Raw genomic sequence first — 12,749 nt, 5'->3', positions numbered from 1 at the left:
TAAGTTCTTTGCACACCTACATTGTGCAATATTTGACCATTATTCTCTTCAAAATTCTCCAAACTCTGTCAAGGTGTTGGGGATAATGGCTAGACAGCCATTTTCAAGTCTTGTCATAGATTTTAAGCAGATTTAAGTCAAAATTGTAACTAGGCCACTCGGGAACATTCACTATCTTCTTGATAAGCAACTCCAGTGTAGATCTGGCATTGTGTTATAGGTTATTGTTCTACTGAAAGGTGAATTCCTCTCCCAGTGTCTGGTGTACAGCAGACTGAGGGATAGTCATAAACTAATCATGTCAACCCCTATTATTTCACACAGAGTGAGTCCATGTAACTTCTTATGTGATTGGTTAAGCCACATTTGACTTCTGAACTAAGTTTGGCTTGCCTTAACAAAGGGGCTGAATACTTATGCAAAGACTATATTTTAGTTATTTAATTTGTATTCATTTGTAAAAAGAAGAACACTTTGACATTATGGAGTATTTTGTGTTAAATATATTTCAATCCCACTTTGTAAAGCAATAAAATGTGACAAAAGTTCAAGGTGGTGCAGACGTTTGATAGGCATGCACAACACAGGCACATTAACTCACTCATTGTCAAGAAAAACAAATGCAACAAAATAAAAGAAGGCCTATTGAATAAAACAAAATGTCAAAATGATCCAAACGAAATGGTAAAGAAGCTGCAATGGGAGGCTGTCAGCCCAATAAGCATGTACGGTGAAATATGGAAACCTATGAGATGTACAACTATTCCCTGCTGGATCAACTACTTTACTGACAGACTGACAGACTTAGTTAGCATCAAAACATTGTTTGCTGTTTGAGTCTTCCTACCAAATTGAGTCATGCACGGTGATAAAGTGGCCTCATAATGATTTAGAAACCCCATCTCAACACAGTGACAGGTTGTTTAATGGCTGGGATGCAGTAACAGCAACAGCTAGTCAACACACGCTCTCTCTCTTGTCAGCGGAAGTTTCCAGACCCTTAGACAAAACCCAGATGCAGACACTCCAAAACAAAAGTCCCTCTAAGTAATTTGCGACACTGGAAATCAAAACCCTCTCCTTCTATTTGTGACAACACTGTTGTTGTTCTCTATCTGAAAGGGACTTCTGCATGACATTATAATGGGCCCATGACCAACTTTAATTAGGAACTAACCAGGACAACCAGCCTCATTACTCTGCCTGCTTAATCTCTCTCTCTCGCTCTCTCTCTCTCCTTATATAAGATGGCTTGCTGTGAAATCAATTACCATTACAGTCTATATTCGTCCCTGCTGAAGCCGTTTCAAACCCACTGATTCAGGTTTAAATGACTCAATACTTTTATTCGCTAGCTGCTTTATTCAATATTCCCTAAATCCACAAATACAGTTTCATATTTTCTCTGAGGAATTATTCCTCATACTAATTAAATGAAATGAGGGGGACTTGATCATTTACCCTAAAATGAGGCTGATCGGGAACATCAAATTCACTTCTGGGTTGTGCTGGTGGTGTGTGTTTTTACGTGTGCCCATTGTGCATCCATGGTCTATGGAGTCAAGTAGTCAAGTGCTACTTCAAAGTCTCCTTTCATCCAGTGTCTTTTCATCATCTGCTCTCTGTTAGTGAAAAGAAGATGTGAGGTTTCTCTTACCAAGTTCAGGTTTGTTTTTCCCCATGAGAGTCAAGAGAAGACCGTAATTTTATTTGGTCAAGGATGGTCAAATAAATCTGTCCTCCTTTTCATCTCTCTCTCCCTCCATCTCTCCCTCTCCTCTCCTCTGTTCTTTTACAGTTCTACACAGATTTTGTAGCCATGACAACCTCCAGCAGTGCTGTCGACTCGCCTGGGTTCTAACAGGATCTGGCTTACCTTCTCTGTTCCTTTTAACATATTCTCATTACCACCAGCTGCTCCCCTCACATCTCTTTACCCACACTAACTACCTCTGTCTGGCTGGCCGGCCTCCATCCTCCATATCCAACATATCGCTCTCCTTTCCTCTCATGTAGCTCATAGGGTTATGAGCTGGAAGGGTTGACTTTGTACTGTGGAGAGACTAGTTCTCTCTCACAGTCCCCAATTACAGTTGCAGGGGCCTTATGTGTGACTCATATCGGTAACTCATATGGGTGATAGAGAGTGGGCCTGAGGAAAAGCATTCTGCTGGACAAGAAATCGATGGGATGTGCATGTAGGGGGAAGCATCTGACCAGATGCATGATTCAGAATCAATTCCCGGAAACTGGGCCAGGTTCGGCTCTCTGTCATGTGTGTGCACAGTGTGTGTGCATTTCGTTGTGTAATGGTTGCGTTTGGGTAGTGTCAGGATTTTAATTCTTACTGACGAGTTTTTGAACAGTTTGTTTTACCCATAAATTCAATAAAGCTGACCCATCAGTGACCCCTGGAAAAACAATGTCCAGAAAGGCCCTGTTACTTGATTCATGTTTTTTCAAGCCTCCTCTCTGTCAGTAACATAATTAACTCCGGTACGGCGTATTAATTAGCCATATGGACGTTAACATTAGAGAGGATTAAAGGCCAACTCGTCCAAAACAGAACATGGCCTTTTGCTCTCCTCAGCAGACTGGAACCTAACAACTCAAGAAATGAAATCAATTATACACACTAACGATGATTAAGTGCAAACAAGAACACTGGTCCAAAGTGACATGCTATATAATAAACAGGGTACCATTTTAGATGCAACCAGTGTCACCTCTCTCACAGTAATCCTGCTGTCATCACAGACTTCGTCTCTCTTCTCTCAATGATCTGCTTTCAAAGAAAACAACTCAAAACCCTTCTTGGGGGGGATCTTCTAGTCTACTCAGACCAGACCCGTGTCTGGTACTACCAATCACTCCTCTGTATCCATCATCCTCTCTGCTCCTGCTTGGTTTCTCTGTGCTACTCCAAGTGTTGTTTATGAGCTAAGTGGACATATCCCTTACAGGACTCGCCTCCCACACAAGCCCAGAGAATGATGCTAACAGAGACTGACAACGTGACCAGAGATTCACTTCAACAGGTCAATATTGAAGTGGCATCATCTCACTGGAACATAGAGACAAAACACACACACACACACACACACACACACACATACACATACACATACACATACACATACACACACACACACACACACACACACACACACACACACACACACACACACACACACACACACACACACACACACACACACACACACACACACACACACACACAGAGCAATCAAAACAATGTTAGAGATTCAGCTTCTTTCCACTATTTGAAGTGACACATTCCATTTTTAATATAGTGGTGTATGTCTGAAGGCCTTAGATGAACATGCGCTGGGGGGAGCAATATATCAAATATGGATTAAAAATTGATAGCCAGATATCAACTTGAGGCTGCTATGGCTGGTGCCCCTGGTATTTAGCCTTTTATACCTATACTTACAGAACTGCCTTGCAGGCCAGTCATGTGCATATCCCAAATTGCACCCTATTCCCTATGTAGTGCACTATTCCCTACATAGTGCACTGCTCCCTATGTAGTGCACTATTCCCTATGTAGTGCACTATTCCCTATGTAGTGCACTATTCCCTCTGTAGTGCACTGTTCCCTATGTAGTGCACTATTCCCTATGTAGTGCACTATTCCCTATGTAGTGCATTATTCCCTCTGTAGTGCACTGTTCCCTATGTAGTGCACTATTCCCTATGTAGTGCATTATTCCCTCTGTAGTGCACTGTTCCCTATGTAGTGCACTATTCCCTATGTAGTGCACTCCATAGGGAACAGGGTGCCATTTGGGACACAGCCTATCCCTATCTTTGTCTCTATGTTGCCCTCAGCTCTGGCGTCAGAGATGGCCTGATAGGGCCGTGTCCCCTGAGGAATCCACAGGGCTGTGTTTCCAGCCTGCCTAACCCTGCCTCCTGTCACTATAGGTACCCAGGGCTTTGGGACAGAGCCAGTCGGCCAGAAGGACATGGCATGTGGCTCTCAATGGGACCTTTACACAACAGAGAGGGGAGAGGCGGTGGGGGGGGGGGTCTTAAAACCTTCCTGAACAAACACCACTGTCTCATAAGACTACATTTTCGATTGCAGCGTTCATTCTTGTATATCAAAAGATGGATCTCTTAATTATTTTATTATGAAATGTAACACTGTAAAGGATTTGCCCAACAGGGAGTTGGAAGCCCTTTTCTTAGACATCCAAACCCTCTCCTTCCACCTGACTCAGTTTTGTTAAAGCTTACAGATTGGTGGGTACTTCAGCTGGTCAGAAAATGCTGTTTTCAAATCAAATCAAATGTTATTTGTCACATGCGCCGAATACAACAAGTGTAGACCTTACAGTGAAATTCTTACTTACAAGCCCTTAACCAACAATGCAGTTTAAAGAAAATACCCCTTAAAAAAAGTAAGAGATAAAAACAACAAATAATTAAAGAGCAGCAGTAAATAACAACAGCGGGCTACATACAGGGGGTACCGGTACAGAGTCAATGTGGAGGCTACATACAGGGGGTACCGGTACAGAGTCAATGTGGAGGCTACATACAGGGGGTACCGGTACAGAGTCAATGTGGAGGCTACATACAGGGGGTACCGGTACAGAGTCAATGTGGAGGCTACATACAGGGGGTACCGGTACAGAGTCAATGTGGAGGCTACATACAGGGGGTACCGGTACAGAGTCAATGTGGAGGCTACATACAGGGGGTACCGGTACAGAGTCAATGTGGAGGCTACATACAGGGGGTACCGGTACAGAGTCAATGTGGAGGCTACATACAGGGGTACCGGTACAGAGTCAATGTGGAGGCTACATACAGGGGTAACGGTACAGAGTCAATGTGGAGGCTATATACAGGGGTACCGGTACAGAGTCAATGTGGAGGCTATATACAGGGGGTACCGGTACACAGAGTCAATGTGGAGGCTACATACAGGGGTACCGGTACAGAGTCAATGTGGAGGCTACATACAGGGGGTACCGGTACAGAGTCAATGTGGAGGCTACATACAGGGGTACCAGTACAGAGTCAATGTGGAGGCTACATACAGGGGTACCGGTACAGAGTCAATGTGGAGGTACAGAGTCAATGTGGAGGCTACATACAGGGGGCACCGGTACAGAGTCAATGTGGAGGCTACATACAGGGGGCACCAGGGGTACAGAGTCAATGTGGAGGCTACATACAGGGGTACAATGTGGAGGCTACATACAGGGGGGTACAGAGTCAGTACAGAGTGGAGGTACAGAGTCAATGTGGAGGCTACATACATGTGGGGGTACCTGTACAGAGTCAATGTGGAGGCTATATACAGGGGGTACCGGTACAGAGTCAATGTGGAGGCTACATACAGGGGGTAACGGTACAGAGTCAATGTGGAGGCTATATACAGGGGGTACCGGTACAGAGTCAATGTGGAGGCTATATCACAGGGGGTACCGGTACAGAGTCAATGTGGAGGCTACATACAGGGGGTACCGGTACAGAGTCAATGTGGAGGCTATATACAGTCAATGGGGGCACCAGGGGGTACAGAGTCAATGTGGAGGCTATATACAGGGGTACCGGTACAGAGTCAATGTGGAGGCTATATACAGGGGGTACCGGTACAGAGTCAATGTGGAGGCTATATACAGGGGGTACCGGTACAGAGTCAATGTGGAGGCTATATACAGGGGGTACCGGTACAGAGTCAATGTGGAGGCTATATACAGGGGGCACCGGTACAGAGTCAATGTGGAGGCTACATACAGGGGATACAGGGGATTTCACGTTAGTTGACAACTCAACCAAATGAATATCAAAACTAGACGCTGAAATGAAGTCTGTGCCCAGTGGGTAGTCAGGAAACAAAACCCAAAAGTCGAAACAAAAAAATACGCAACAGGTTTCAAACACTTGAAAACTAGCTATACCTTACTTCAAAAGACTATCAAGAGTATGCTAATACTAAGTTTGAGACTATACCTACACACCCCAAAACAAGGACATGATTGGCATGCAATATGTGTGGAACATGCAGTTCTGTCCAAACTGAACACAACAACAGCAATGGCTGGGGTTCAACGCTGATGGATGGTAATATAACACACACATAGAGAATGTGTGCTGTGATGCTCGGATAAAGCTCGTTCTGAGCATCATTACCATGGACTTAATGGGGTGAAGGTGAGATACGAGTCATCAAATGATCACCCAAATTGGATCAGTCCTGGTCCAGTGCTCTGCTGAGATTGGTCCATGGCTCATGAGTCTCTTTCAACTTTGCCAAAAAAGTGCTTGATGACTCACAAGTAATAGTCCAATACTGAGTCACGATTGGCCACAGAGTCATGAGTTGCCGTCCAATGCTCTGCAGGGATTGGCCATTAGCTTGTAGTCCAGGACACTAAGTTACATTCCACTGGTCCACAAGCTAGGCCTCGGTGTGAAACACTGCAGTCATCAGCTCATGACTTTAGGAAGGACGGACAGTGTGAATGGAAAGAGCGATGAATGTGATGCCAAAAACATAAGTTAAGGAAGCTATATACAGTATATGAATGAGATGCCAAAAACATAATTTAAGGAAGCTATATACAGTATATGAAGTCCATTCCAGAAGGCACTACGTACATGGTCTGCAGCAGGCTCTGCGGCACCGTGCAGTTAGCCTTTGAAGGGAAGTTCCAAAACAATCCGGGCCCCATCTATTAGTACAAAATAAAATCATCCGTTGGAGATTGAAAGAGTGAGGGAAAAAAGTGAACATCAAAGTTCAAGCCATATCGTTATGACTCATAGTTCGATTTTTTTACAGTGGTAGGAACAGAGCAATTTTATCTGCCTCAGCTTAGCTGATAAAGGAACAAACTCACAGGGTATTTTTAAGCAATAAGGCCTGGGGGGAGGGGTGGTATATGGCCAATATAACACGGCTAAGGAATGTTCTTAAGCACGACGCAAAGCGGAGTGGACACAGCCCGTAGCCGTATTATATTGGTCATATACCACAAACCCCTGAGGTGCCTTATTGCTATTATAAACTGGTTACCAACGTAATTAGAGCAGTACAAATAAATGTTTTGTCATACCCATGGTATAGGGTCTGATATACCATGGCTTTCAGCCAATCAGCATTCAGGGCTGGAACCACCCAGTTTATAATGCTCTTTGTAGTTCTATTAATATCCAAGAGCAGCAAAGAAACAGACCTGGTCCCATAGGATACAGTGGGCTTTGTTGAGCTTGCATATGCTGAAGGAGAAAATGCTAACCTGATAACGTCCTTTTTTACACTGTATAGGGTGATTATAAATCATAATAGACAGTGTGGATTAAATAACAGGGACATTGTGTCTACTGTCCATTTGTCAAAGCTTTTGATCCTAGAACAAACCTATGTATTAGAATTCTGCACCAGGCTTATATAAGACAATGAATTGGGGCTGCACCCATATTATTTCAGATTATCTTGTCGGCAGAAAGTGTACCAATGAACAGGACATATTTCTCACAAGGTGAAAGTGATACATATCAGCATTTACTTCCACCACAGCCCAGGAGCCTGTCATCGTTTTGCTGACAGGTGATGAAGATCACTCACACCATGTCAGGCCTGACATTCAGCCTCAGATCTCAAAGGGTTTGCCTACAGGTCCAAGTGTGCAACCACTATTCAATGAGGCAGGAGGCTGTGCACACAGCATGTAAACGAACATCCACATACACAAAGAGCTCAAAAGAAATGTAGGCCTACCAGATATCCAATTACAGTTCCTTCAGAAAGTATTCATACCCCTTGGCTTATTCCACATTTAGTTGTTACAACCTGAATTCAAAATGGATTCAATTGTTTTTTCTCTCACCCATCTACACGCAATACCCAATAATGACAAGGTGAAAACATGTTTAGAAATGCTTTCAAATGTATTGAAAATTTGTACAGAAATAACTAATTTACATAAGTATTCACACCCCTGAGTCAATACTTTGTAGAAGCACATTTGGCAGTGATTACAGCTGTGAGTCTTTCTGGGTAAGTCTCTAAAAGCTTTCCACATCTGGATTGTGCAACATTTGCCCATTATAATTTTTTTATTTATTCTTCAAGCTCTGTCAAATTGGTTGTTGATCATTGCTAGACAACCATTTTAGATCTTTCCATAGATTTTCAAGTAGATTTAAGTCCAAACTGTAACTCTGCCACTTGGGAACATTCACTGTCATCTTGGTAAGCAACCCCAGTGTATATTTGGCCTTGTGTTTTAGGTTATTGGCCTGCTGAAAAGTGGATTCATAACCCAGTGTCTGTTGGAAAGCAGCCTGAACCAGGTTTTCCTCTAGGATTTTGCCTGTGCCTAGCTCCATTCCGTTTCTTTTTTTTAATCCTGAAACACTAACCAGTCCTTAATGATTACAAGCATACACATAACATGATGCAGCCTCCACTATGCTTGACAATATGGAAAGTGGTACTCAGTAAATGTGTTGTATTGGATTTGCCCCAAACATAACACTGTGTATTCAGGAAAAAAAAGTTAATTGCTTTGCCACATTTTCTGCAGTATTACTTGTTGCAAACAGGATGCATGTTTTGGAATATTTTTATTCTGTACAGGCTTTCTTCTTATCACTCTGTCAATTAGGTTAGTATTGTGAAGTAACTGTGGATCCATCCTCAGTTTTCTCCTGTCACAACCATTAAACTCTAACTGTTTTAAAGTCACCATTGGCCTCATGGTGAAATCCATAAGTGGTTTCCTTCCTCTCCAGCAACTGAGTTAGGAAGGACGCCTGTATCTTTGTAGTGACTGGGTGTATTGATACACCATCCAAAGTGTAAATAATAACTTCAACATGCTCAAAGGGATATTCAATGTCTGTTTTCTTTTTACACATCTACCAATAGGTGCCCTTTCTTTGCGAGGCATTGGAAAACCTCCTTGTGGTTGAATCTGTGTTTGAAATTCTCTGCTCGACTGAGGGACCTTACAGATAATTGTATGTGTGGGGTACAGAGATGAGGCAGTTATTCCAAACTCATGTTAAATACTGTTATTGCATAGGACTTAGTCCATACAACTTCTTATGTGACTTGTTAAGCACATTTTTACTCCTGAACATATTTAGGTTTGCCATAACTAAGGGGTTGAATACTCATTGGCTCAAGACATTTCAGCAATTCATTTTTTATTAATTCGTACAGTATTCAAACATAATTCCATTTTGACATTATGAGGTATTGTATGTAGGCCAGTGACAAAAACATCTAAATGTAAACCATTTTAATTTCAGATTGTAACAGAACAAAATGTGGGAAAAGTCAAGGGGTGTGTGAACACTTTCTGAAGGCTCTGGAAATGTCCACTGATTAACTCTTCATTGAGACTGTAACACTTGGAACACAGAGACTACTTGGACCAGAATATAAGCTTTCCTGTCTCTATCCATCTAACTCTACCCCTTCCACATGCAATGGCCTCAGATATGAAGTGCAGTGTGTTAGTGATTAGTGTGGCTGCTGGTTGTTGGAGGGGAGGGTACGCAAACCTTTTTCTACGGCTGATACACAACTAAACACAACAAAGCAAAGCAGTTCGCTATTCTCTTTAACTGGAAAGCAGAAGGCCTGCTCCTAATAAGGAGGTTAGACTGTGTATTCTCTATATTACTTAGTAATACGCAGGTTGCCCAGGGTTGTCTAAGGCAGTACTGATCTGTATGACGCACTCCTGTTTCTAGGGTTAATAAATTCAACCTGACGACCTCGTACTCACGCCAATGCAGAGGCTGGCACTGGGGCACAGTCAGAACCTCACTTATACAGCTAGGAGACAGTAGAGGATCTGGGGGATGCTAAATGTCCCTATACAGTATGTGCTATCAATTCCCTCTTCCATGATCGATGTACCTTAACCTTCTTATGCACTATCAAAGAGTTAAGTCAAGCTTTGCAAAAATGAGTTCTGTCATTCTATCTCATGTAGGTATCATCATCAGATCTAAACTGAACATACAGACACATAAGGACTTACCTCTTGTGGTGGTTTGAGCTTCAACAGCTGCTATTGTTGCGTATTTTGTAGTGCGTCTGTTTTTCTCTCTCTCTTTGCCTTAGTCTGTTCCAGTCTGTGTGTATGAGCGTGCTACAGAAAGAGGCAGTGTATTCTATGGGGTCTCTGCTCTCCAGATCTCTCTCCCTCTCATCCTCCCTCCCTCTTTCTCTCCCGCTCCCTCCCTCCCTCTCCATCTCGCGCTCCCTTCTCGCCTTGGCAATAAACAGAGAGCACGTGTCATCCCCAATGATGCAGCATGAGAGCGCCGCCACACTAGAAGATGAAGGGGAGAGGGGATGAAATGAAAGAGGGAAGACAGAACATGATGGGAGGTAAATTATACGGAGGGTATGGATAGAATGATATGTTCATAAAAGTGAGATTTAGAGTTTGGTAAAGGAGAGAAACTGATCTTTTTGGGGTAATAACTTGCTGTTGAAAGCAGAAGAGTGAAGGAAGGTTCTGCACCAATGAGTTCACAATCATGAGCTTCAGAAGTCTATTTTCTGCAACACCCACACAGTGGCACATTCCACCAAAACCAGTACTTATGGATTTATTATTTCATTTAGCATATTTGAACTGTAGACAGCCTCTCTCAGGCGCCCCCCTCCCACGCACACACACAGGAATAAACCAATACAAGGGGTTTGTTAAAAGGGATCTGCTGGTTTACTTTTATTTTGAACATCTTTTTTTCATCATGCAGGCAATATTGGATCTGTGTTTGTTTGCTGGATCTGCAACAAGTGACCTACTTTAGAACAGCACTGATTCACTGACGAGACACAGTAATATCAGACCAGATGGACCGATTGCCAAAATGGAGAGCCTCTTCTTCGCTGAACAAAAATAAAAACGCAACATGTAAAGTGTTGGTCCCATGTTTCATGAGCTAAAATAAAAGACCCAGAAATGTTCCATTTGAACAAAAACCTTATTTTTCTCACATTTTGTGCACATTTTTTTATATCCCTGTTAGTGAGCATTTCTCCTTTGCCAGGATAATCCGTCCACCTGACAGGTGTGGCATATCAAGAAGCTGATTAAACAGCATGATCATTACAAAGGTGCACCTTGTGCGGGAGACAATAAAAGGCCACTCTAAGTTTGGTCACACAACACAATGCCACACATGTATCAAGCGTGCAATTAGCATGCTGCCTGCAAGAATGTCCAACGGAGCTGTTGCCAGATAATTGAATGCTCATGTCTCTACCATAAGCCTCCTCCAATGTAACCGCAGACCATGTGTATTTCTGGAAGCTGAAAATGTCCTAGTTCTTCCATGGCCTGCATACTCACCAGACATGTCACCCATTGAGCACGTTTGGGATGCTCTGGATCGACGCGTACGACAGCATGAGCATATGAACATGACCGTTAGTGATTAGTGTGGCTGCTGGTTGTTGGAGGAGAGGGTACGCAAACCTTTTTCTACGGCTGATACACAACTAAACACAACAAAGCAAAGCAGTTCGCTTTTCTCTTTAACTGGAAAGCAGAAGGCCTGCTCCTGGTAAGGAGGTTAGACTGTGTATTCTCTATATTACTTAGTAATACGCAGGTTGTCCAGGGTTGTCTAAGGCAGTACTGATCTGTATGACACACTCCTGTTTCTAGGGTTAATAAATTCAACCTGAAAATGTCCTAGTTCTTCCATGGCCTGCATACTCACCAGACATGTCACCCATTGAGCACGTTTGGGATGCTCTGGATCGACGAGTACGACAGCCTCTTCCAGTTCCAGCCAATATCCAGCATGAGCATATGATCATGACCGTTATACGCCCACACCATTCTGTTGTTGGGGTATGCCATACCTAATTACATTTTTTTGCAGAAGGAAAACTATTTCACTCATATTGTAATTAATTATAAGTAATATTTCATAGAAATCTAGAAACACTGGACAGTTACTTTAATGCCAATTTGTCTACGGATGATCATACCATACCAAATCATCTCTATCAAGACCAGTCATTGTCGCGTGAACAATGGGAAATGTAGTTACATATTTAGGTGACTTACAATAACATACACTAAACACAAAGTCCAATGTTTCATCAGCTGAAATAACAGATCCCAGAAATGTTCACAAAAACCTATTTCTCTCAAATGTTCTGCACAAATTTGTTTAGATCCCTGTTAGTGAGCATTTCTCCTTTGCCAAGATAATCCATCCACCTGACAGTTGTGACATATCAAGAAGCTGATTAAACAGCATGATCATTACACAGGTGCACCTTGTCCTGGGGACAATAAAAGCCCACTCTAAAATGTGCAGTTTTGTCACATAACACAATGCCACAGATGTCTCAAGTTTTGAGGGAGCGTGCAATTGGCAATGCTGACTGCAGGAATGTCCCTCAGAGTTAATTTCCAGAGAATTGAATGTTAATTGCTCTACCATAAGCTGCCTCCAATGTCGTTTTAGAGAATTTGGCAGTACGTACACCCGGCCTCTCAACTTAGACCGCGTATAACCACGCCAGTCCAGGATCTCCACATCCGGCTTCTTCAACTGTGGGATTGCTGAGCCCAGCCACCCAGACAGCTGATGAAACTGTGGGTTTGCACAACCAAAGAATTTCTGCACAAACTGTCAGAAACCGTCTCAGGGAAGCTCATCTGCGTACTTGTCGTCCTCACCAGGGTCTTGACCTGACTGCAGACAGTGTCGTA

At 43.0% G+C, this 12,749-nt stretch overlaps 1 protein-coding gene across 5 annotated transcripts in view; it reads right to left on the bottom strand.

Annotated features, from left to right (window-relative positions):
- The window catches only part of LOC112219223 (protein NDRG4), a 45,036-nt gene extending 34,823 nt beyond the window's left edge, over positions 1–10,213 (bottom strand). For 2 of the 5 annotated variants that reach the window (XM_042301466.1, XM_042301469.1), the window contains exons 1-2: positions 10,044–10,213; positions 6,643–6,716 (exon numbers count right to left, since the gene is read on the bottom strand). In XM_042301466.1, coding sequence (XP_042157400.1) covers positions 6,643–6,716 — 74 coding nt within the window. In that variant the 5' untranslated portion in view covers positions 10,044–10,213. The remainder of the gene's footprint in view (positions 1–6,642; positions 6,717–10,043) is intronic. The other 3 variants (XM_042301467.1, XM_042301470.1, XM_042301468.1) reach the window with 3 other exon arrangements.
- Between the last annotated feature and the right edge of the window lie 2,536 nt (positions 10,214–12,749).

Source organism: Oncorhynchus tshawytscha, linkage group LG19, assembly GCF_018296145.1.
Source record: "Oncorhynchus tshawytscha isolate Ot180627B linkage group LG19, Otsh_v2.0, whole genome shotgun sequence".
NCBI classification, from domain to species: domain Eukaryota; kingdom Metazoa; phylum Chordata; class Actinopteri; order Salmoniformes; family Salmonidae; genus Oncorhynchus; species Oncorhynchus tshawytscha.
Note: the sequence above shows the minus strand (reverse complement) of the source record. Positions and strands in the feature narration are given on the sequence as shown.